At 41.2% G+C, this 26,823-nt stretch overlaps 1 protein-coding gene across 3 annotated transcripts; it reads left to right on the plus strand.

The window, feature by feature from the left end:
* Window positions 1–755: 755 nt before the first annotated feature.
* Window positions 756–26,823, plus strand: LOC129702964 (interleukin-20 receptor subunit alpha-like). Of its 3 annotated transcripts, XM_055645080.1 has the most exons (10): window positions 756–1,004; window positions 3,625–3,843; window positions 5,704–5,779; window positions 7,595–7,717; window positions 10,148–10,277; window positions 13,797–13,975; window positions 14,469–14,650; window positions 20,762–20,942; window positions 25,510–25,628; window positions 25,895–26,823. In XM_055645080.1, the coding sequence occupies exons 4-10, from the start codon at window positions 7,627–7,629 to the stop codon at window positions 26,546–26,548; spliced, it is 1,536 nt and encodes a 511-aa protein (XP_055501055.1). In that variant the 5' UTR covers window positions 756–1,004; window positions 3,625–3,843; window positions 5,704–5,779; window positions 7,595–7,626; the 3' UTR covers window positions 26,549–26,823. The 3 variants fall into 3 exon arrangements, with proteins under 3 accessions (XP_055501055.1, XP_055501054.1, XP_055501056.1); XM_055645079.1 differs by lacking the exon at window positions 3,625–3,843; XM_055645081.1 differs by lacking the exons at window positions 756–1,004; window positions 3,625–3,843 and adding an exon at window positions 1,008–1,126.

Raw genomic sequence — 26,823 nt, forward strand, 5'->3', positions numbered from 1 at the left:
GTCTGAAGAAGGGTTTCGGCCTGAAACGTCACCTATTTCCTTCGCTCCATAGATGCTGCTGCATCCACTGAGTTTCTCCAGCATTTTTGTGTACCTTCGATTTTCCAGCATCTGCAGTTCCTTCTTGAGCCTCCGAGAAAGGATCGGTGCTGTGATTGATTGGTGGGAGGTCAGTGTTTTGTTTTAGTTTGGAGATACAGGGCAGGAACAGGCCCTTCGGCCCACCGAGTCCCCGCACATTAACACTATCCTACACACACTAGGGACAATTCATAATACCAAGTCAATGAACCTACAAACCTGTACGTCTTTGGAACGTGGGAAGAAACCGGAAAAAAAAACCCCACGCAGGTCACGTGGAGAACGTACAAACTCAGTTCAGACAGCATCCGTGGTCAGGATCGAACCCGTGTATCTGGCGTTGTAAGGCAACAACTCTACCGCTTCGCCGCCACCGCCCCACCCTGCTCGGTGCTGACGTGAGTGGGAGGGGCGTCAGCGCTCAATGCTGTGATTGACGGGTCACGGGTGAGCCGTCGGAGCTGCGGTTGACAGTTGCTGACGTAAATGGGCGGGGCGTCTATGCCCGTGGCTGTGATTGGGAGGTGCCGACGTCGATGGGCGGGGCGTCATCGCCCTGAACTGTGATTGGCAGGTGGGTTGGTGCTGACGTCGATGGACGGGGCGTCAGCACCCTGAACTGTGATTGGCAGGTGGGTTGGTGCAGACGTCCCTGGGCGGCAGAGGGAGGGAGGGGCGTTTGCGCCTTGAGCTGTGATTGACAGATGCGACCTTGGACCTGAGCGGGGATCGCGATGCGCGCGCTGGGTAGCAGCTGTTTCCGGCACTGGGCGGAACACACTGGGACTGAAGAGGTGCTAGCGCCGCAGTTGGGGTGCGCGTCGTCGGCGGCCAGGTATTGGGGCAGTTCACACTGTGTAAGGATGAAGTTGTAACATCAACTCATCCCGTTCCCACCGAAAATCTTGTCTCATCGGTGCCTGGTAAGCTGTCCACAACAGAGACACAATTGATGCTGCTTTAGATGCTGCTGCACCTGCTGAGTTTCTCCAGCTTTTTTGTGTAACCAGAGACACAATTGAGGTGACCAACTGTTATTGATAAGGTGGGCGGACTGAAACTGATGAACAAACTCGGTATGTGTGGGAAGGAACTGTAGATACTGGTTTACATCAAAGATCGTAACTCTGAGGAAGGGTCTCGACCCGAAACATCACCCATTCCTTCTCTCCAGAGATGCTGCCTGTCCCGCTGCGTTACTCCAACATTTTGTGTCTACCTTCTCTAGCCAAAAGGTCGTCAGATTGGGAGGGGGTGGGGTTTACTAGTTATTAACTTATTTAATTTAAGTTTGTTCTATATTAACTACCTGCACTACCGACTGTAGTGTTTACAGTCCTGACATGCTGCTGCAGGTAAGCATTTCATTGTTCTGTCGTTGGTTCAAATTGCAGTTAAGCACCTTTTACTCTTGAACAAACAAAATGTTGGAGCAACTCAAAGGACCACGCAGTTCCCAGAGATGGATAGGTGTGTCAACTAGGCATTAAAACATTGGGTTTAAGAAGGAACTGCAGATGCTGGAAAATCGAAGGTACACAAAAATGCTGGAGAACCTCAGCAGGTGCAGCAGCATCTATGGAGCATTGGGAAGCGTTTTGCCCCATTTAGTTTATTCTTGTTCTTGGGATGATTGCAGGAACAGTAGAGGAATAATTATTTTGGAATGAAATGCTTAAATGCCCTTTTTTGTGTTGTTGGAGGGCAATTGTGGCCTTCGTACGAGTGCCCTGAATCATGTTGTTTGTTTGATGGTCTTCCTAGGATAACCCATGACATATCATTAATACCATAGCTAGCCTGACAAGTGAAGTACATTGTTTGCAATTGCTTTGATTCTTTCAAGTTTTATTTTTTTATTATTTCAAAGTTGGTCATACAATTTTTTTAAATGGCATTAAATAGTAGGGTGGTACATTTGTTGATTCTGGATTTGTACGTATTTTTTCTCATTGACTGACTGTTTGGTTCTGGTTCTGTTCATCATTAGTTGTTCATAAATAAACAAAATAACATTGTTATGTGCTATTAAAGTTGCCTGGGGTAAATGGGACAAAAAAGGTTGTGAACTCCTGCCGTAATGGATCATTTGAAAGAGTCCCAACTCATTTTGTATTCACTTGCATTGTGCACTTAAGTTCAACATGAGTCTGTTGTCTGGAAGGGGAAATAGTTTGTGATCATGGTGCAACATTAAAAGCTAAATTTAATTCCGTCCTAATGTTTGCTTGAATAACTTTCCTCGTATAGTAATGTTTAGACAGAATGAGCCGACGGCTGGTTTACAAAAAAAATAGAGCTGTCTCAATGTCTGCCATTGAGAAGAACCATCCACAACCATACATGAAGGGAGGGGTGGGGGTATGGGCGAGTTTTATTACACACAATTATAGGTTCATTGAATGCGCTGCCAGGGAAGGTAGTGGAAGCGGCCATAGCAGCAATGTTTAAGAGGCATTTAGATAGGCACCTGAACATGCAAGGAATGGGGAGATATGGACCATGCATAGGCAGATGGGATTAGTTTAATTTGGCATCATGGTTAGCACCGGCATCGTGGGCTGAAGGACCTGTACCTCTACTGTTCAATATTCTAAAATTTACCATGCAGCGGTTATTTGGCCTTTGTAGTCATGAAACCTAAGTAAAGGTTTGAGAATCAGACTTTCCTAAAGTTCATATATCCTTGTAAATTTAGATAATTATTTTGTACCAAATTACCATGTCAATATGAAAATCCAACAGTATTCCATAACTACTGCTGTTTTGAAGCTGCACAAAGTCAGATACGACTGGGGAAAAAAACAATATTTAATTAGTTGTGTTTAGGGAGCTGCATCTTCTAGTTTATCAGTGATCAGAATTGTAATTGTTTTGTGGGCCCAAAATGTACATGTCTTTTGACAGTGATTCCTTAAAACATTGTTAGTGATGCCCTCTTTTTTGGATCAGCTGTCTCTGATTTTTATGCCTACCAAGCAAATAGGAAAATTTAGTAATCCCTAGTTAATTAATTTTAATAACTTGATGAAATAGATTACCGTCAGGTAAAGTGGGATTTTAACTTCATTTTACTCTGCTTTTAATTTTTGGCACTTTAATATATTTTTGACTAAATATGTTATTTTAATAACAGTTACTCAAATCTATTTGAACTGTTCAAACTTTTCAAATATCAGAGACATTTGAATACTGTTCAACTGCTATTAACAGCAGCAAGGGCCACAAAAAGAGAGTGTCTCATCAAATCGAACAGTCTGGCACGATCAATCAAAGATGCATATAAAATGCCCATTTGCTATGTTGTCCTTCACTGAGATATTGTGAGCTAAAAACATAATGGGCAAATAGTTCTAATTGCTAACACACTCTCAGTGTGTCCCTGACTTCCATGTATGCACACTGCAGAGTGGAAATAAGAAACACGCTATGGTTCAGAAAGTTTAGTTTATTATTGTCATTTGTACTGAGGTACAGTGAAAAGCTTTCACTGAAAAGCAGCAGAGACTTGACATTGTTTAAGAAGAATCCATAATCCTGCAGATGCTGGAAATTCAAAGGTAAACAAAAATGCTGGAGAAACTCAGCGGGTGAGGCAGCATCTATGGAGCGAAGGAAATAGGCAATGTTTCGGGTCGACACCCATCTTCAGGCTGGGTCTCGACATTGCTTGACATTGTGCTACGCCTCTGAGCACCATCTCTAGGTACACTACCTGCCCTCTTGGTTTTATACCAGCCATTAAACTGGGCAGGTGTAAAGGTATGTGAAAGCAAATTGTTTTACACTTTGTTTTAATTGATGTTTTAAGTTTGCATAAATTGTGGCTTTTATGTTTATTAATGTTTAAATTATTTTAAACACTGGAAAAAAGCTTTCTGACAATGAGCTTTTAGATCTTCAGAGAGCTTTGTAGATGGCCATGGCTTCAATTTGAGGACTGTGCCCATTCATTAAAGGGTTGGGGTAGGAAGACTGGCAGGACATTGGAAACTGCAGCTACAGGGAGACAAACATACGGTGTGACTGACTTGAACACCGTTCAGTCACGTAACACAGGTCAAACACAATATGACTCATTGGGCTGAAAATAGTTAGGTCTAATTAGTCATTGTTTAAACAGCATGGAGATAGGCCCTTTGGCTCACCAACATAATTGCTACCAATTAAGCACCTATTGACAGAGGTCTATATTATTTTTCCCACATCCTGCTAACTTCCTCCTGATTCTACCCTATACCTAACATGAGGGGCAATTTAACGCAGCCAAATAACTAATCAATGTGTATATTTGAGGTGTGGGAAGAAATTGCAACATGTGAAGGAATTCCATATAATCACATGTAGAATATGCCAATATTCACAGCATTGGATGTTAGGATTGAGCCCAAGTTGCTGGGGCTGTGAGGCAGTAACTCTATTGGATGTGGGTTAAACGTTATTCCTTTTATCCTGTATCTTTACACTGTGCATGGCTCGATTGTAATCATGTATGGTATTTCTAATGATTGGTTAGCACGTAATAAAGTTTTTCACTGTACCTTGGTACACGTTACATAAACTAAAGTAATAATCTTTCATAGCAAGAGGCTTTCATAGCAAGAGGATTTGAGTATAGGAGCAGGGAGGTTCTACTGCAGTTGTATAGGGTCTTGGTGAGACCACACCTGGAGTATTGCGTGCAGTTTTGGTCTCTAAATCTGAGGAAGGACATTATTGCCATAGAGGGAGTGCAGAGAAGGTTCACCAGACTGATTCCTGGGATGTCAGGACTGTCTTATGAAGAAAGACTGGATAGACTTGGTTTATACTCTCTAGAGTTTAGGAGATTGAGAGGGGATCTTATAGAAACTTACAAAATTCTTAAGGGGTTGGACAGGCTAGATGCAGGAAGATTGTTTCCGATGTTGGGGAAGTCCAGGACAAGGGGTCACAGCTTAAGGATAAGGGGGAAATCCTTTAAAACCGAGATGAGGAGAACTTTTTTCACACAGAGAGTGGTGAATCTCTGGAACTCTCTGCCACAGAGGGTAGTTGAGGCCAGTTCATTGGCTATATTTAAGAGGGAGTTAGATGTGGCCCTTGCGGCCAAGGGGATCAGAGGGTATGGAGAAAAGGCAGGTACGGGATACTGAGTTGGATGATCAGCCATGATCATATTAAATGGCGGTGCAGGCTCGAAGGGCCGAATGGCCTACTCCTGCACCTAATTTCTATGTTTCTATGTTTCTATGTAATCTCTCTGAAGATAGACACAACATGCTGGAGTAACTCAGTGAGACAGGCAGCATCTCTGGATATAAGGAATAGGTGACATTTCAGGTTGAGACCCTTCTTCAGACTTGAAATCCTTCCTCAGACAGTCTGAAGAAGGGTCTCAGCCCAAAACTTCACCCATTCATTCCCTCCAGAGATGCTCCCTGTCCCGCTGAGTTACTCCAGCATGTTGTGTCTATCTTCGGTGTAAACCAGCATCTGCAGTTCCTTCCCACACATAATAATCTCTCTGGTTTAGCTCTTATACTTTGACACTCTTTATAAGATGAGATAACTTTTTATTTTTTTGGATTTACTCGTCAGTCATAAAAGTGACAAATTAACCTTGTTTTTTTTTTATTGCAGTAATGTTGCACTTGTACTTTGATCAATAATTGAAGAGCTGATCAAGTAAGCTAATACACTGAGAAACTGCAAGTAGGTATGTGACTTTACAATTCAACAATAAAGTCCTATAAGGGTTTTTTAATGCAATTTTAAGTAGTTTGAATGTAAAGAAGTGGCCAATGTTACGTGAACTAATGATACTTGACCAGCTCCCTGAAGTCTGAGCTCTCATCAATTGGAATTTAAAGTCTGTGAATTAAAGTAAAATGTTTATACCAAAAATGGTACGGGTGCTCGGAAGGCCCCGACCACGGATGAACACGGAGGGGAGGCTGGCTGGACTATGGTGCCATCCTCACCTGGGTGCCATTTATGTTATGTTGTGGACTTTATGTTTTTGTGCTTTTTTAAAAAATTTTAATTCAATTTCAATTTTATTTTTAATATGTTTTATTATTTATTTATTATTTATTATTTATTTTTATTATTTTTCTTGTGATTTTTTTTTTTTTTAACGATACTGCCTGTAAGGAAAATTCATTTCGTTGTCTCAAATTGAGACAATGACAATAAATTGAATACAATACAATACAATAGGTGCACAACCTTTTATCCGGAGTTCCGGAAACCGAAAAGCTCCGAAAACCGGCCATTTTTTCCAGGATGTCGTCTGCACACCAAAGCTCGCGTTTGGTGCCAAACTTGACCCAAAACGACCCACGGTCAACCCAGGTCTGTACTACTGTAGCGGCTGCCTCCTCCCCGGAGACCGGGGAGACACTTAAACATCTGTAAATCATTGCTTAAATGTTAGTCAGTTAGTTTGGAGGGCTTTTATGTGAAGGGGGGGGTGAAGGGGTAAACTTTAATTCTTAGTCCCCTACCTGGTCGGAGAGGCAGGGAGCGGTCAATGCCTTACCGGGTCGCCGTGCAGTAAGCTCCGCAGCGCTGTGGCCGCCAACTCCCAGCTGGGGCTGCGAGCCGGACGCCCGCAGCCCCAGCTCCGCGAATGTTGGGAGTCGGCGGCGTCGCAGCGCTGGGATACCAGCGGGGAGCGGGCAATGCCTTACCGGGTCGCCGTGCAGTAAGCTCCGGAGCGCTGTGGCCGCCGACTCCCAACATTCGCGGAGCTGGGGCTGCGGGCGGCGCTGGATTTGGAGCGCCGCGCAGACAGGGGTAGAGTTGCCGGGGTCGGAGCTCCAACCGGCGCTGCCCGCGGCCGGACGGAGCCCCCAGCTCCGCGATGTTGGGAGTCGCCGACCAGGTAGGGGACTAAGAATTAAAGTTTCCCCCTTCACCCCCCACCACCACCACATAAAATCCCTCCAAACTAACTGACTAACATTTATGCAATGATTTACAATGATTCCCCGGTCTCCGGGGAGGAGGCAGCCGCTCCAGACTTTTCAAGCCGCCCGCGCTACCTACATAATCTACGCTAAAAATCTTCCATTCGGAAATCCGAAAATGTCCGAAATCCGACAAGTGTCTGGTCCCAAGGCTTTCGGATAAAAGGTTGTGCACCTGTAATTGTAAAATAACTAGATTGTTATTTCAAAAATGAATTGTTCATTAATTGATGAGAAATCTTCTTGATTACAAGGTATGATATGTGATATATGAAATAATAAGATAAAAGGTGTGCATGACTAGATCCACAGCTGAGTGCTTGACTGCCCTCTGAAATGGCCCAGCCAGAAACTCATCTCAATAATCGCAGATGCACATTAACTATTGTCCAGTATGAAATGGATGAATATTTATTTTAATCATCATATTACATTGTAGATCAAATAATGGATCCAGCAAGATGAAACAGATAGTTATAAACTATCTGGTATAACATACTGAGTAATTTTGGTTTTGAATTTCTACTCGCACTTTAATGATATTGTTATCTGCTTTTCAGCAATTTCCTTTGTTAATAGGAAAGAAGAAAGCATGCAATCGAGAAAGAAAACTGATTTTTTAATCAGCTTAAAGCTGTTTAAAGTATTGGGCCTTGTGTATCACCTTCATTTCCTCAAGCCTGGTAAATATTTTGAAACAAGATTAAAGTATCATCAAAATATTTAATCTGCTTTAATGATGTTGCATTAATCCACATGTTATCCACATGTTATCGAAAGATCTTTAAGTATTTATTCTTTGACTCCTTTACCAGTTACCAAAATACCGCGATTATATTTGTGTTATGCTTTTGCTTTTAATTGGCTTATTTCTAAATTCAGCAATATTTGCAAATACTTGTGTTGGAAATAGATTCACAGGTTTTGGTTCAGTGGTGACACCCTGCTTAAGATTCTTGCTTTCAACCCATTTAAATAATCTAGCCTAAAATATAGATGGACATATATAATGTCGATTGGCTATCTTTTTGGGTGAACTGACTTGTTAGCCTTCTATTGATGGTAGAGAATATTCTGAAGTCTATTGTTCAAGAACTAGCAGCAGGCCATACTGAAAATAATAAAATTGGGAAGAATAACATACGTGTTCATTTTTAAGTTGCAATCAGCAGAGTAGTGAAGCTGGGGTATTTGGACTTTCAGAAGGCCTCTGAATGGAAGGCAGACAAGATGATCAAACAGAGTTAGAGATAGATTTGGGGAAAATGGACAAAGTAGGAATAAACTGCAGGTACACAAAAATGCTGGAGAAACTCAGCGGGTGCAGCAGCATCTATGGAGCGAAGGAAATAGGCAACGTTTCAGGCCAAAACCCTTCTTCAGTAGGGCCTGAAGAAGGGTTTCGGCCCGAAACATTGCCTATTTCCATCGCTCCATAGATGCTGCTGCACCCACTGAGTTTCTCCAGCATTTTTGTGTACCTTTGATTTTCCAGCATCTGCAGTTCCTTCTTAAACACAGGAATAAACTGCATTTTGGTTTGGGGGGCAGTGGTCAGAGGGATGAATAGACTGAGTTTAATGTAAAGCATGTTTGTTGGTGAGATGATGTGAGCTGTGAAGTGGATGCAGAGAAGCTTCAACAGATAAAGACAGAGTATATAGATAATGATATAGAAAGAAAGAAATATGGGATAATGTATGGTACTGTGATGGAGGCAGAGTAAATTACTGGTTTAGTAATACAGAGACCTACTATCCAAATCGTACTATTCAAATCCTACTATGGATGCTCTGGAATTTCAAGACAGTGGTACAGAGTGGTAACTCATAGCTCCAGTGAAACGGGATCAGGACTGATTTCACGTTCTGTGTGGATTTTGCATGTTTTCCTACTGAACATGTAGGTTGCATCCAAGTGCTCTGCTTTGCTCATCTCACTGTAAATTACCCTTAATGTAGGTGGGTGACAGGAGAATTAGGGTGAAGTTGATGAATGCAAGAAAGGGGAAATGGGTTATAGAAAAATAGAGAGTGAATTGAACTGGTGGAAGAGAAAGATTTAAAAGGTGTTATTGATCAGGGAGACTTGGATTAATAAATCATTGAAATTCCCATGCAGGTACAGCCTAGCAATGAGAAAGGCATATTGTACATTGGCCTTTATTGCAGAAAGATATGAGTACAATAGGAAAGACATTTTGCAACAAAGGTACAGAGATATACTTGCAATAGTGCAATGAAAGTTCACCAAATCTTTTTTTCCTTCTTGCTATTAAGAACATAGGAGACGGCCAATTGGATCTAAATTGGTAAGTCAGGCAGCATCTGAACAGAGAGAAAGGGATAACATTTCATGTCATTGACCTTTGCTTAGAATTAGGGTAGTTAGAAATCAAACCTGTAATAAAGGGGTGAAGAGAACAAAAGGAATATCTGAACGGTTGGAGAACGAAAGACTGCCATTTTCTAGTGGGAGCAACAGAGAACAGACAGTGAAGGCTTGTTAATTGCATCCCTTAACAAATGTGGGGAAAACATTTTTAACCAGAGATTAACCAGTGTGGAACGATATGTTAGTATTGGATGACGAAGAGTAAGAGGACACAAGAGTTTTGTGGAGCATTTGGTGGATTTTTGTGTAATTGAAATGTGATTAAATTACAATATTTTGCCAATTATACTTTTTTTTTTAATCGCTTCTCCATGTGCACACTGTTGGTTTGAATTGAAGTATGCTCAGTCTGTTACCTTGGCCTCAGCCTCCTGAATCAAATGTGGAGGACAGAGCAACCTGCTGTGTGTGGTCCATTCTCACTGTGCCAAACCTTTTCACCTTGCACATAAAATGCAGGGACACCTCTTACTCGTCTTGTCCTGGGCTATTGGCTGGGACTGCGCTCACTATTATAGACACAGCCTGTACCAGACACAGCGTGTACCGGACTCGCTCACCAAAAATTTGAGTGTGCTATTATTTAGCCTGTCTCAGTTGTACTCACTACATCAAAATATTGTCAATGCTAAGAATCTTGAAACATTTTCTAATGTAAGCATCTTTGGCTCCGTTAATGTTTATGCTAAATGTTGCCTTTTTTTAAAAACCTGCTTTAGTTACGTGTGTGCTATATCCGCCTCGAAATTTGTCATTTGTGTCAGAAAACTTCCATCACACCCTGATGTGGGAAGCTGGACCAGATACACCATTGAACACACGCTATACAGTGAAATACATCTCTTACAGGTTTGCATCTTTTAATCTGTTACAACCCTTGCAAATGATAACTGAATATGTAAACTTTGGAAGTCATATTTTGCACAGGAGTAGAAGCCAAGGTGGGGAAAAGTGTCAATAAAATCTGTGTGATGGTAACACGTGTTGTAGAGAAAGCAACAAGATTGCTTAAACATCCTGATTGAGATATAATTCTAAGTATTCCTCTTCGGTCAATAAAAAAGATACACTACTTCATGTATCTTTTCGTTTCCATTTTTTATCTTGGAACTTGGAAACTATAATCCCAGTTTCACCATCCACTTCCTGCTGTGAGTTAAAAAATATAACTCCTTATCTTTCCTGCAACACTGTATTTTAATTTCATTAGTCAAAATGTCATTCCTGCCACAGCATTACAATCTCTGCAACCAATATAATAACATCTCTGAATTGTATTACATTTTCTCACAAACCTCTCAGCACCTTCCATGTCAGGCAATCTCAGAATTTTACGTTTCAAGAAGATCACCTCGTATTCCTGTAGACTTCCCATGAGTTTAGTTTAGTTCAGATATGCAGCGCAGAAACAGGCCCTTTGTCACACTGAGTACGCGCCGACCAGCGATCCCCGCACATTAACATTATCTTATATAAATTAGGGACAATTTTTACAATTGCAATTATACCAATTAACCTAAAAACCTGTGCGTCTTTGGAGTGTGGGAGGAAACCGGAGCACCCAGAGAAAACCAACACGTGTCCCAGGGTGAACATACAAACTCCATGCAGACAAGCAACCGTAGTCAGCATCAAACCCGGGTCTCTGGCGCTGTAAAGCAGCAACTCTACTGTTGTGCCACCGTGCTGCCGTCACTCTGACATGTCACTGAAATTTACCTGATAAGATGAACTGTTGATTCCTGTAATTGATCATATGAACCTTTTGTGAACCACTGTTATTTAAGCAAGAATTTCTCCTTTTCATTTTCCATCCCTTTTGCTTTCACTGTCAATCTGGAAAGATATCACAAATCCCCTGCTGGACCCTCTGCAGTTTAACTACTGGACAAATAGATCAGTTGATGACGCAGTCAACCTAGGCCTGCACTTCATCCTCCAGCACCTTGACCGCCAGAGGCCCAATGCAAAGCTTTTGTTTGTGGATTTTAGCTCTGCATTCAACGCCATTGTGCCAGAGCTACTACACTCAACTCTCCCAGTTGACTGTGCCTGCACCCCTCTGTCAGTGGATCACCAACTTCCTGATAGACAGGAAGCAGCATGTGAAGCTGGGAAAGCAGATCTCGGACCCGCAGACCCTCAGCATAGGAGCACCGCAAGGCTGTGTACTCTTCCCTCTCCTTTGCTCTCTACACCAACGACTGTACCTCCACAGAATCCTCTGTCAAGCTTCTCATGTTTGCGGATGACACAAACCTGATTGGACTGATCCAGGATGGGGAGGAATCTGCCTACAGACAGGAAATGTCTGTCCTGGTGCCTTCGTAACAACCTGGAGCTCAATGCTCTTACTACTTTTCCGAGTAGTAATTGTCCAATGAAAGCATGTTTGACATTGGTCAATTGGCGTCCGACTCAATCACGTGCTTTGTTTCATGCTAGCTAGGCAGCAATCCCACTGGGATCATGGCTGCCTTAATAGACAATAGGTGCAGGAGTAGGCCATTCGGTCCTTCGACCCTTCGACCCAGCACCTCCATTCAATGTGATCATGGCTGATCATCCACTATCAGTACCTAATAACATCACAACAATAGCAAGGTATCGCAGGAAGAAAGGTAACGCTAACCATTTGCTGATAATTTTGTTTTACTACTGATTTATCTTTGTAGTGATGTTATAAGCTGTGAAATTTAAAGAAAATGTAGGGTCAGGGTTAGGCAATTTCCTCTCAGTGGAAGATGGTTAGGGCAGGGGTTGGCAACCTATGGCCCACGGGCCAGATCCTGCTTGCAACCCGAAAACGTCCAGCCCTCAAGCGTTTTTTTGTTTCTGAGGACTTCCTTGACGAACCCGGTGCTCTGGGGGTGCTGAAGGCAGCCCTGGGCCTTGCTGAGCAGCAGGGGGGAAGAGAGTTGGTCAGTTTATTGGTCGGCCGGCCAATGTTCCAGCGAGCTCAATGCTCTTAAGACTGGAATTGATTGTAGACTTTAGGAGAGCTCCCCCCTACTCACCATCAACAACACCACAGTCACATCTGTGGAGTTTTTTTAAGTTCCTTGGAACCATCATCTCCAAGGACCTTAAATGGGAGGCCACCATCGATTCCATAGACAAAAAGGCCCAACAGAGGATGTACTTCCTGCAGCTGCTGTGGAAACACAATCTGCCACAGGTCTTGCTCAGAAGATCCTTTATAATGAAATTATTACTTCATCTTGACTCGCTACACTTGAAATCGCCTTTCCGGAGTTGGTATTACTCAGAGATTTTTCAGAATGCACAACATTTATTCTGAAGACCAATTTTGTCAATTTGATTCATGCTATTTGTATGAAGATCAATGTTACCCTTTATTGTTAAAGCACCTTTATTTCAAGCCTCCATTATTTCTTGATTTTATACTAATTCCTACAGTGTAGCTTCTGTTAGAAAACCTGTCGACTACCCCCACCATTGATTTTTTTTCCTTGCTCTTTCTTATCCAAACCGGAATCAAGGTAATCTATCCATTGTACCAAAACGTATTTACGAACATATTAACCTCACCATAACTTGTATGCTTATCCTTCTGATACCTCGACTGAACATTCACTATCTGACTTGAATATACTCATCAATTAAGATTCTACAAAATAAAAATTACAACTATTTGCAACACCCTAGGTGAAGATATGTAATCTCAACCCTGAACACCCAATCTCTTGAGACTGTGACCTCTAGTTTTAGGCAACACATCCAGGGGAATTATTATCCTTGCCATTAACCTGTCAAGCACTAATTATTTTGCATGTTTACATAATTGAAGCAAGATCTTCAGTAAAACACTGAGTGTTAGATTAATTCATAAAATTATGAGGGGACTAGATAGGATAAATGCACAGATCTTTTTACCCAGAGTAGAGGAATCAAGAACCTGAGGCCATAGGTTTAAGGTGAGGGGCAAGATTTAATAGGAAATGCAAAAAGCATTTTTTTTCTCTCGCAGAGAAAATGGTGGGAAAATGGAACAAAGTGCTAAAGAAGATAGTTGAGACAGATATTATAACAATATTTAAAATACATTTGGACAGTACATGGATAGGAAAGATTTAAAGGAATGTGAGGCAAACACAGGCAAATGCGGGGCATCTTGGCTGGCATGGACAAATAGAGTCAAAGGGCCTGCTTCCGTGCTGTCTGCTTAGATGATTGTATAATATCGATTTTAATATCTTCTCTGAGGGCTTGTTATTTTATTTGTAACGCATCCTTTCAATATATCTTGCTGTAAATGTACAAATTCTTTACAAAAGCGGTATTTTTGTAGGTTTCCCTTATTTCTTTGTACCTGTTGTATTCAAACTGTTTCCATGTTCCATGCAGTGAACCGGATGAGTTAGTTGCTGCGGAGAACTGTGTGCTGATTGTGAACAGAACATGTGATCTAACAGATGATTTTAGTGACATCTATGAGAATTACTGGCCACAAGTTAAAGCAGTTGGAGAAATGGATGAATCCAATTGGACTTTCACGGATAGTCCCATTCAACCACATGGTGATAGTAAGTGGGCAAATTTAGTCTTAGCATGCAGCAATTTTACTACATTAATTATCTTTACTTCTAATTTTCATTGTCATTATCTTTGGAAAATGTATCGTTTCAGTAATTACACATTCTTAATCTGTTCATCGAGAACATCTGATGGAATATTAAATTACTAGTATATTCAGCAAAATATCAATTTTCAGAGCAGCGGTTATTTTATTGGGGAGAAATGTTTAAATGGATGGAATTGACTGAGTTTTAATTGATACCACTAGCCCTTAGCAGTACATGCTTCCATAATTAAATTTAACTTTGTTTATTGGTAAATTTAATACGTATTGAATAATTTTTTTAATAGAATAAAAATATAGAAGATCTTGCTCTGTTTTAATTCTGATGCATTTGGAATTTTGTTGGGGATAGAAAAATTCAGTCAATTTCTGTTTTAGGTGATTCAAAATATGTTCAGTGTGTTTTTCCTTGTTTAAATCGTTTTTTTCATCTACAGCACACATACGACCAATTAATGTTCAGCTTGTGGAGTCATCAGTTGGAGTGCTTAATGTTAGTTTTGAGATTGCAGCGCCCCCAGTGCTTATTTCACGCAACTTAAATGTCAAATCATTGATCGACATCTACATGAAATTGAAATATCGCATTGGTGTATATAAGGATGGAAAGTTGGACAAGGTAGGTTTGAGAAAACTTCATAATATTTGCATATTTTAGGAAGAAATTTCCAAAAGACCCAATTTAATTTCAGAATAACACGACGGATGAACAAAGCTTTTTATTTTACCTCTATTTTCAATCTGACATTGTATAATTACTGTTTTTTCTTGTGACATTGCCACCTCAATATCCACTCTCCCTACACTTCACCACATATATGTCAAATAGAAACAACTGCTGAAAAATGCAGAGCTTAATGTGATTTGTAAAAGGATCCATTCTAAATTACTGTAATAGGATTGTTTAAAAGTGGATTTAAATAACTTTTAGATTTTTCTTGTCGGGTGTTTTCAACGTAATTGAAAATCATTTAATTAATTAGTTTGTAGCCCAGTGTGGAGATTGCAAGTTTACTTATTCTTATTCAAGAATAATTATTTCCTCAGCACTTTGGATGTGCGTGTTTTTTTTTTTTAAATTCCATTATTTTTACAGGCTATGTATCGTGATGTGATGCCAATTAGCCTGACATTGTCGGAGCGTAAACTTGTGCACTTAGTGCATAATTGGCCATGATCACAGTGAATGGCGGTTGGTGCTGGCTCGAAGGGCCGAATGGCCTACTCTTGCAATTATTGTCTATAAACGAATGCAGCATTAGGTTGGCAGTTTTGTGGCTTATTTTGAGCATGGTTTGAAAAATTAAATATTTTGCAGTATTTTAGCTGCAAATACCATTGAGCTGTGTAATTTCTGATATAGAAAATAGAACGATACAGCACAAGAACATGCCGTTTGGCCCACAATGACTGTGCTGAATGTGTTGTCACGACAAATTTTCATCTGCCTGTACATAATCCATATCCATCCACTCCTTGCATATCCATATGCCCATCCAACAGTCTTTTAATTGCCACTATTGTATCTGCCTCAACCACTACCCCCCGCAGCACATTACAGGCACTCACCGTTCCATGTGGAAAAAAAACTTGCCCGCACATCACCTTTAAACTTTGTCCCGCTCACGTTAAAGCTTATGCACTCTAGTGTTTGATTTTTCAATCCAGGTGCAAAAGATTGAGTATCTACCCTATCCATGCCTCCCATAATTTTACAATGCCCTCCATAATGTTTGGGACAAAGACCCATCATTTAAATTTTTGCCTCTGTACTCCAGAAATTGATATTTGTAATAAGAAAAATCACATGTGGTTAAAGTTCACATTGTCAGATTTTATTAAAGGGTATTTTTATACATTTTGGTTTTGCCATGTAGAAATTACAACTGTTTATACATAGTCGTATGTCCCACCCCCCTACCCCCAATTTCAGGACACCATAATGTTTGGGACACATGGCTAAACAGCAGTTTGTAATTACTTGGGTGTGTTTAATTGCCTCCTGAATGCAGGTATAAGAGCTCATCTCATCTTCCAGTCTTTCCATCACCTTTGGAAACTTTTATTGCTGTTCATCAACATGAGGACCAAAGTTGTGCCAATGGAAGTCAAATAAGCCATTATGATACTGAGAAACAAGAATAAAAGTGTTATGGGCCTGTCCCACTTAGGCAATTTTTCAGGCAGCTGCCGGCGACTGCTATGTTGCCGGCAGTCGCCGAAAAACCGGCAACTGGAACAACGACTGTCAGAGCTGCGCACACACACACACACACACACACACACACACACACACACACACACACACACAGCGGGGAACAGGGCAAGCGGGGGGAGCGCTGTGTGAAATTCACATGGTGCTAAGCCAAGGTGATACAGACATACACCGCGATGAACAGGAAGGTTGGCACTTAAGACGGTTAAAGCACAATGTACAATAAGTCCTTCGGGGGGGGGGGAGAGAAGGGTGAAGGGGAAGAAGGAGTGGAGATATCTTTTAAGAAGCCAGAAGGCTGTGAAGTTCGATGGACATTTAACATTACCGGTCAATTATCCTTGGTTCTGAAAACTTCTGCTTATGTTTTATTTCCCCAATGAGCCAATGAAATTCACCGATCAGCACCGGCTACATTCTACGAGAACCTTCGACCTCCTGACAACCCACTATGACCTCCTGATGACCCACCTACCGCACGAGAATTCTCGCTACTCTCCATGGCGCCTTCATTCTAGTCACCACTAATTTTTCAACATTTGGAATATCATTAAGAAAAAAGAGAGCACTGGTGAGTTTACTAATTGCAATGGGACTGGCAGGCCAAGGAAGACCTCTGCAGCTGATGACAAAATAATTCTCTCTAGAATAAAGAAAAAAACCCAAACACCTGTCCCGACAGATCAGAAACACTCTTCAGGAGTCGGGTGTGGATTTGTCGATGACCATTGTCCGCAGAAGACTTCATGAACAGAAATACAGAGGCTGCTACACTGCAAGATGCAAACCACTGGTTAGCCGCAAAAAATAGGATGGCCGGGTTACAGTTTGCCAAGAAATACTGGAAAGCAACCACAGTTGAGAGTTCTGGACCAAGGTCGTGTGGACAGATGAGACAAAGATTAACGTATCAGAGTAATCGCAAGAGCAAAGTAATTAGACCTTGGGCCGAAGTGCTTTTTCATTTTGTGACCCAAATCGCGTATCTACCTGTATTTATAACATATTGTGTAAAAATATAGAAATCATACCTGAAACGTGTCAAGAACAAAGCCTGCACATATTTTTTGAATATGTGAAAAACCTCAAATTTTTCCAAGTAGTAATTGTCCAATGAAAGCATGTTTGACATTGGTCAATTGGCGTCCGACTCAATCACATGCTTTGTTTCATGCTAGCTAGGCAGCAATCACACTGGGATCATGGCTGCCTTAATAGACAATAGGTGCAGGAGTAGGCCATTCGGTCCTTCAACCCTTCGACCCAGCACCTCCATTCAATGTGATCATGGCTGATCATCCACAATCAGTACCTAATATCATCACAACGATAGCAAGGTATCAAAGGAAGAAAGGTAACGCTAACCATTTGTTGATAATTTTCTTTTACAACTGATTTATCTTTGTAGTGATGTTATAAGCTGTGAAATTTAAATAAAATGTAGGGTCAGGGTTAGGCAATTTCCTCTCAGTGGAAGATGGTTAGGGCAGGGGTTGGCAACCTATGGCCCACGGGCCAGATCCTGCTTGCAACCCGAAAACATCCAGCCCTCGAGCGTTTTTGTTTTTTTCTGAGGACTTCCGTGAAGGACCCGGTGCTCTGGGGGTGCTGAAGGCGGGCGGCCCTGGGCCGTGCTGAGCAGCAGGGGGGAAGAGAGTTGGTCAGTTTATCGGTCGGCCGGCCAATGTTGCAGCGAGCGAGCGGGCGGATTAACAGAGCCGGCGCTATGGGAGTCCTGAAGGCGGCCCAGGCGGTGTTCAGGGCAGTGCTGCTCCCCACATATTGACATTCGGTGTAATCGTGGCGTCGGATGGGCTGCTGCTGATGATCCAAAGGGGCATGCTGGCCGAGGTACACGCGCTAAGCTGCCACATGTGTGGAATCCGCAGTCGGTCCCAAAGCGGCTCCAGCTTTAGCCGTGGGCAGCTCAGGAAGGGGGGGCGAGTTAGGGTTAGATATTTTCCTCTCGGTGGAAGATGCCTTTGCCTTCCCCCAGCCTGGCATTGCCCCTATCCCACTATGGCTATGACCCCCACTCTGCACACTGGCAGTCAGTGGGATTCAGAAAACTGGGGAACGCACAGATCTGCCCTCACCCATTAATTAGGCGGGTTCAGGAGCCGGTGAAACCCGGGACCTCTGCGGCATTCCCGTATTCAATGTTCCCATATTATTGAGCACAAGAGGGCTGTTACTTTTTCTAATTAGCTTTATTAATTAGTGTGCAACATTTTGCACTGATGAGTTATGACTTCCTTATCAATGATGTTTTATCTAAATCTGTGCCAAATTTCAAGTAGACACCAGACATGGGTCACAAAAATTTAAATCTAGAGCCCTTTTGGTTCCTCGGCCCACGGCCTATATGGAGGAGAGAGGAACTGTCGAAGATCCAAAGCATACCACCTGATCTGTGAAACACAGTGGCGGAGGTGTTATGGCCTGGGCATGTATGGCTGCTGAAGAACTGGTTCACTTTTCTTCATTAATGATGCAACTGTTGATGGTAGTAGCATAATGAATTCTGAAGTGTATAGATGCATCCTATCTGCTCAAGTTCAAACAAATGCCTCAAAACTCATTGGCCGGCGGTTCATTCTACAGCAAGACAAGGATCCCAAACTACTAAAGCAACTAAGGAGTTTTTCAAAACTTAAAAAATGGTCAATTCTTGAGTGGCCAAGTCAATCACCCAATCTGAACGCAATTGAGCATGACCTTTATATGCTGAAGAGAAAACTGAAGGGCACTAGCCTCCAAAACTAGCATTAGCTAAAGATGGCTGCAATACAGGTCTGGCAGAGCATCACCAGAGAAGACACCTAGCAACTGGTGATGTCCATGAATTGCAGACTTCAAGCAGTCATTGCATGCAAAGGATATGCAACAAAATAGTAAACATGACTACTTTCATTTACATGAAATGACATTGTTGTGTCCCAAACATTATGGTGCCCTGAAATGGGAAGACTCTGTATAACACTGCTGTAATTTCTACATGGTAAAACTAAAATTTATAAAAATGGCCTTTATTAAAATCTTACACTGTGCACTTTAACCACATGTGATTTTATTTTCTATTACAAATCTCATATTGTGAGTACAGAGGCAAATAAATAAATAATGTCTCAAACATTATATCAGGTCCCTCCGTAATCTCCTGTGTTCCAGAGAACACAATCCAAGTCTGCCCACACTCTCCCTGTAACTTAAACCCACAAATCCAGGCATCATTCTGGTAAACTTCCTCTGTCCTTTCCTAAGTTTCCATATTCTTTCTGCAATGAGGTGACCAGAACTGCATGCATTACTCCAAATGTGGCCTGATCAGTGATATTACTGAGTGTGTGGTTAAGTAAGCTTAAAATAATGATTATGCTTCCTGATTGCTTGCTCTAACTTTGAGCCCAGTTTTTGGTGGAATGTGTCCATAGCATTAAGTTAGCATTTTTATTCAAATGCTGTAAAACTGGGTGCCGAATAATTCTCATCTACGATATTCATAAGTAATATGAGCAGAATTGGGCCACTCGGCCCATCAAGTCTTCGATGTTTGTTGATACCACATCATTCTAGCAATGATCTTGCCTCTGAGATCATGCTTCTTAGGTAACTTTGAGGGGTATTTAACCTAGACTAGTACTGCAAAATCGATAAAAAATGCTTCATCAAATGGTATTAAATTAAGATAATGAGCCCTTTCAAAGTAAAATAACCATGGTACGTTTAAGAAACTAGGGAAACTGATACAAAGATTGTGACCTTTCCCACTATTTTTTAAGGCTGTGAAGTCAATGTCCAGAGAAATTATTATTCTGCCTACAAATGTTATCTTGTTCAGCTTAAGAGTAAGAGTAAAGGGAACCAGCTGAGTAAGAGAGACAATTAATTATCTTTTGTTCAGACATTAAGGGATCCTCTTCCTGCAAATGTCCATGCCAAAGAGCAGGGCATTTCTTTTTTGGGAAAAGGATCAAGGATGGATCTTTTGGGGAACCTACAAGGTTGATGCCAGGGACGGAGATGCACAAACTTTTTTTTGGGTGGGAACAGAACCCTTCAAGGCTTAGACTGCAAGAAGCAATTCATTGGAGTGGTCAGTTGCACTGAATGTTGTAAAAGTCTTGTTAAAGTTATTTTTACAAATAGTGTAATTGATGACCTTGATCGATATTAAATATTGCAGGTCACACAAGAAGGATTCAAAAATCAAAAATGGAAATGGAAGAGTATGACCAGCTCGGGAATATAAAGGAGGGGGACAAAAGTGGTTGGGATCACCAACCAGCTTTGAAGGAAATTTCTCTGATTTAGACAATAAATGTGTCTGATTGTGTACAGTTAATGAGAGGATTGATGTCAGTATATCTTTATAGGCTGAGCAAACATTTCTGGTAGAATGGAGAAAAATAATTTGCTACAATCAGTATATGAAAAATCTAGCCTACTTTTGTATACAAAATTTCGAAAATATTATCCACAAAAAATATAATTCTGGTCTTTTTCCTTCCATAGAACAAAGAGCTGTTGACAATCACAAGCAAAAGAAATATTAATGAAATATTTGAAGGTGTGGAACCGAACTCCACGTACTGCATTACAATAAATATATTTTGCCTACAAGAAAAATACACCGATCCTTTGGAAATGAAATGTATAATCACACAATTTGTGAACGAAGATAAGGGTACAGAAGGTACAGTAACACAACTTGTTGACGACATGCCTGAATTAAATTTCAAAACAACAAATTGTAGTTACATTTAAATCCATCTTTAGTTTACACTAGACCAAGTGCAGACCCGTTGGGTCTGCTCCCCCAATGGTGTGATCCCCCAACCCAATATTCCACCATGCACCCGTCTCCTCCAACGGAACTGAACCCGTTCCCAAATGTAAGATTCCAGCACTCCCCTGCCTCCCTCAGCAGTGGATTGAAAAAACCTCCCTGCCTGCTGCAGGAGTTCCAATTGCAATACCAATTGGCCCTCCCCTTCCTGTTGAAGCACTTGCTGTGATATCCCATTGAGGTGAAAAGTTCAGAGTGTTCCTGTCTTGCAACTTTGTTTTGAAGTGTGTTGGAAGCTGATAGGAAGGAGCAGTGAATCAAAAGGCAGAAAGGCAGCGGACGCCAGGCGGCAGGCGGCAGCCACACAGTTTTAATATATAATAGATAATTACATAATTACAGTCATTATTGGGGGCGAGGAATCTGCTTCTCCAGTGAGATGTGAGTAAGATGTGCAAAATATTTGGATCTTGAAGCCATTCCCCCCCCCCCCCCCCCCCCCCCCCCCCCCCCCCCCCCCCCCCCCCTGCACCTCACTGGAGATTAGTTGGGTTCAATAGAATTGCAGTTTGAAATCCTACCTAATGTTACACTTATTTGATCAGTGATGAATGAAATGTGGCTAGGTGTAAAACCAGGCCTGTACTGATCCTATCAATTTCTAGTGGGTATATCAGATTTGTACAGCTTAATATGCAATGCATAACATTGCAATAAGTGGAATGCACCTGTAATAAATTTCATTGAACCGTGATTAATAGTGTTTCTTGAAATAAATATTCCTTGAGGAATTGCTCACGTCCTGGTTTGTAATCATACTTGATGCTGCATTAAAAGTAGTTCACATGATATCCCAGGCCAATATAAATAACATCTACCACCCTGCCGTCATCAATCATCTTAGTTATCTCAAAACAAAGCTCAGTCAAATGAGTGAGGCAGAGTTCCCCCGCACAAAGCCATGCTAACGATCCTTTGGCAGCTCTACCTTTCCATAAATCATACCTCTCAGTAATTTCTTCAATAATTTTCCTTCCGCTGACATAGCTACCTGATTAATCCCTGCTCTTCTTAAATAATGGAAGAACATTGAATATCCTACCGTATTCTGGCAGCTCACTTGTGGCTAACGAAGATGCATTAATCTCTGTCTGTGCCCCAAGACCTTATCAATCCTTATGCAACCCATGACATCCAACATCTTCCCTTTTTAATACCGACCCACTCCAGATTAACCACATATATTTCCCTGAACTCGCTATCTTCCATTTCCTTCTTGGTGAATGCAAGCAATATTCATTTAGGACTATGCGTACATTGATAGTTTCCTCACAAAAATGATCTTTGGTCTTCAACATTCTTTGTCATCTAAAGTTGCCTAAACTTGCTATCTTTGCCTTTCACGTGTACTGGTGCTTGTTAACTCTCCTTTAAAAGACTCTCACCTGTCACCCCTGTCATTTTACCCACAAACATCTGTCCTACTCTACTTTTGCCTGCTCCTATTGCTATTGTGTGCTCTTGAAATCAGCCTTCCTCCAATTCAAGGCCTTAACTTAGAGCCAACCTTATTATTTTCCATAAATAGCTTTTTAAAATTAAGAATTATGGTCAATATCCCTAATGTGTTACCCCACTGATAATTCCACCACATGCCCAGTTTCATTTCCCAAGATGAGGTTGAGCCCTGCCCCAGCTCCCTTAGGACTCTGCATTTGATTTGAACTTGGACAGATTTAATAAATTCTGTCCATCTTATCCCCTTGCTCTTTTACAATTCCAGTCAATCTGAAGGAAGTTAAAAACCACTACTGCTATAACCCTACTGCTCCTGCATTTTTCTGTAATTTGCTTAAAAATCTGTTCCTTAAATTCCCACTGACCATTGGGCAGCCTCCAGTATAAATTTAGTATAAAATGATTTACTTATTCCTAATTTCAACTCATCTGGCCCCAATGAATAATCCCTCCAGGATATCCTTTCTAAATACTGCCATTCAGTAGTACCCCTCCTTTTGCATTGACACCTGAAACTTCTACACAATAGACAATAGGTGCAGTAGTAGGCCATTCGGCCCTTCGAGCGAGCACCGCCATTCAATGTGATCATGGCTGATCATCCCCAATCCTGCCTTCTCCCCATATCCCCTGACTCCGCTTTCTTTAAGAGCCCTATCTAGCTCTCTCTTGGAAGTATCCACCGCCCTCTGAGGCAGAGAATTCCACAGACTCAAAACTCTCTGTGAGGAAAAAGTGTTTCCTTGTCTCTGTTCTAAATGGATTACCCCTTATTCTTAAACTGTGGCCCCGGGTTCTGGATTCCCCAATCCGGAACATTGACCTGCCAGTCCTTTCCTTCCGTCAACCACGTTTCTGTGACTGCGATAACATAAAGTCGAGTGCTGATCTGTGCTCAAAGATCATCTGAATTGCCCAGGAGGCCCCTTACATTAAAATAAACACAGTTAGACTAGCAACTTTCCCATGCTTCCTAACGTGCCTCTGTCTGCCCGGCCCACTGAAATAACTTTATTTATCCTCTCCATTTTTCTTCCGAGTGATACAATAAACACAGTTTTGGTCATCACGTTATAGGAAGGATGTTGTTGCATTGGAAAAAAGGAAAAGGAGATTCACCAGGATGGTGCCTGGATTGGAGGACTTGTGTGGGGGGAAAATAAGGAACCAAGGCAAATTCCTTGTTTGTGAATACTTGGCCAATAAACGTAATCATTCATTCATTCATTCATAAGAGCTGCTAGAGAAACCCAGCAGGTCAGGCAGCATCTGTTGGGGAAGCTGGATAGTCGATATTTTGGATAGAGTTTCTTCATCATCTTTAGTTTATTGTTATTGTCACGTGTACCGAGATACAGTGAAAAGTTTTTGTTTGCATGCTATAGGTGAGCTATGCAAACTGAATTTCACTCTACAGTGCATACGTGACAATAAAGAACCTTTGAACCGTATGGAAGTGCGGAAGTAGCCAGGATAAAGAGGTAGGGAGGAATGGTGGGGCGAGAGCTAGTAAGCGATAGGTGGATATAGATGAGGAGGGGATTGTTGGTTGGTAGATAAAGGTCAGGTGGGGATAGTGATGAGCTGGGAGTAATAAATGTTGAATAAAAGGCTTCCGATTCTGGAATCTGACAGGAATGAAAGGTGAAGAGTGGAACAGAATATAGAGGGGTGGTGGTATATAGGAACAACAGAGGGATGGGAGGGGGGTGGGGAGATTGGATAGATTGGGCTTGCTTTCTTTGGAGTGATGAGGGTTGACCCGAGACGTGTACAAATTTAAGAGGTGCAGAATTTTGAGGAATTGAATGTCCTTGCCAAACTGCATCACTTCCATTTATAAAATAAGTCTTGTTTCCAGGTGACTTTTCTGTTTCAGTTTCTATAAACAAGTAGAGTTCTTCGAATTATGGATTTAGCAAATTTTGACGAGCAGTAATGGAAAACTGCCAGAATCTACGACTGATATTGATACAGGATACATTATCAGCTTTTAATTCTAACAGTGTTATCTCTGCCATTTTCACCAATCTGTATCCTCTAAATCTGTTAATAAACTACAGTACTCTGGTTCAAAGTTCATCAATAAACCTTGATATTAAATTTCCTATACCTGACCGGCCATCTTTAACAAGAAAAATTATCCTTATTCCAATATTGAAAGACCAAATTCCTACTCTGTGTCAGAAAAATACATACTTTACTTTCTGCTTTTCCCAGTTATTACTTTTTAATACTATATGCTGATGTTTCCCAAATAATTAGTTTAATTTAGAGATGCAACATGTAAATGGCCACTTCGGCCCACACACTCTTTGGCACTCTTCATGCCAACTATCGATCACTCATTCACACTAGTTCTATGTTATCCCATTTTCTCTTCCACTCCCTATACACTCGAGGTAATTTACAAAGGTCAATTAACCTATAAATCCACATGTCTTTGGGATGTGGGAGGAAACCCGATCACCTGGAGGAAACCCATACGGTCACAGGGCGAATGTGCAGACTCCACACAGACAGCTCCCGAGGTCAGAAATTAACCCGGGTCTCTGGTGCTGTGAGGCAACAGCTCTACCAAATGTAGCAACCTTGCACCACTGCGCACTAGTTTACTGCTTGTGCTACTTTATCAAATACTATTTGAAAATCTAGATGGGAAGAAAAGTGAGAAGAATTACAATTACAACCAACAACGTTGTTGGTCCTCATTAATATTCTACTCTTTTAACCTGTTAGCCTCTCTATTAAAATGGAGGAGTAAGTAGAGTCCATATCCAGCAGTATATTAGAAACATCTGAATGTGCTCTTACAGCAAAGTATGAATTCCATTAATGTTTTTACTTTTTTAAGTTGCATACATATAAAATTATGAGGCATATTGATTTCGGATAGTTCTCAGGGAAGGTTTTAGTAAGCTGAAACTAAAGAATATTTCTGTATTTTCTTTTATAGTACCTTCAGCCCTGTTGGTATCTGGTGTTTGCATTATAGTAGCTGTGCTCATCATCATCGTGGTACTATATAAAACAGGTGGCCTTGCTTTCTTCAGCATGTATGTTCCACAATCTCTGGTATGTATTCTTTTTGGAAAAAGTGAGGTTGAAATCTTGATGTGCAGTTGTTTACTGCACGGGGGGTGGGAACAGAGAATTGATGGAAGTGAAGTTTGCCACCACTTGTCATAGCTGCAAATCTTGCATTGTAATCATTTTGTTGGGTCAGGGTTAGAATTGAAGCCTTTATTAAATATCAATTTATTTTGCCATTTTCATTAAAGAAGAGCTTGAAGTCATTTTTAACATTTTGTTTCTATATTTCTTTTGATCTGTTCCTTCAGAAAAATTTAAAATACACCCATGCCACCCACAATTACAACAATGTGCAAGAAAAATTCAACATTATCGACCGTGTATGTGTCAGTGAAGTGAAAATGCAACCCATTGAAGAAGAGAGTGAGGAGAAGTTGATTGATAATGAGGAGGAATCAGCCTATGAGTGTCATTTTATGCCTGTAAATATACAGGACAGTGCTCAAAGCTCCAGCCTAGTTTCTGACAACAGAACAGATGGAACAGTGGCTTGTAATGATCAACAAGTTGATTCCTTCACCAACTTTGCTGAATGTGAGATGATTCCTACAGATGTGACACAAAATGAATGTACAGACACTGAAATAACGAGCCAGTTAAAAATAAACCACAGCAGAAAAAGTAGCTTGTCTTCTGCAAGTGTCAGTACATCTGATGTCCTTCTGTGCTCTGTCCAAATCCAAGATCCAGACTGCTCTTTTGTTGACTTTTCAAATGTACGGACGTGTGATCAGGAGGCATCTGAATCTAATAATGCTGGAACCAATGATCTGAGTGATTCTTTGACCTCTGACGTTTTTGTCAACACTGAATTTTACCAATCTGTAAAACCTGTTCAGTGCGACATACCGTCCTGCTCATCGTTACGCCAGGCTTTGCATTCTAATTACATGAGTCGCTGAAGGAAGTTTGCATGCAACAACTATGATGATGACAACCATAAGACTGCTCAGTTTACTCAGAGCATTTTGAAGTAACTGCACCCAATTGCCTGGCGATAGCTGAATTATTTTACCAAAGAAATAAGATTTTTCTTTTTGAACGCAACCAAAATTACTTAACTGGTTATACTGCTGAGAGGATTTCATATGACTGACTGATTTTGTTCATCAAAAAATAAACATTTTGGGGTGGGCTTGGTTACTTATAATATAGAGGGGCACTCTGGCACAGCTGG

The sequence above is a fragment of the Leucoraja erinacea genome, chromosome 13 (genome assembly GCF_028641065.1).
Source record: "Leucoraja erinacea ecotype New England chromosome 13, Leri_hhj_1, whole genome shotgun sequence".
In the NCBI taxonomy this organism is placed as follows: domain Eukaryota; kingdom Metazoa; phylum Chordata; class Chondrichthyes; order Rajiformes; family Rajidae; genus Leucoraja; species Leucoraja erinaceus.

Bases quoted from the DNA above. Each gene is read 5' to 3' on its own strand.
- LOC129702964 (XM_055645080.1), top strand. From the start codon at position 7,627: ATGCAATCGAGAAAGAAAACTGATTTTTTAATCAGCTTAAAGCTGTTT. The intron at 10,278-13,796 runs GTTTGCATCTTT...TGTTCCATGCAG, and splicing joins GTGAAATACATCTCTTACAG to TGAACCGGATGAGTTAGTTG. The intron at 25,629-25,894 runs GTATGTATTCTT...CTGTTCCTTCAG, and splicing joins TGTATGTTCCACAATCTCTG to AAAAATTTAAAATACACCCA.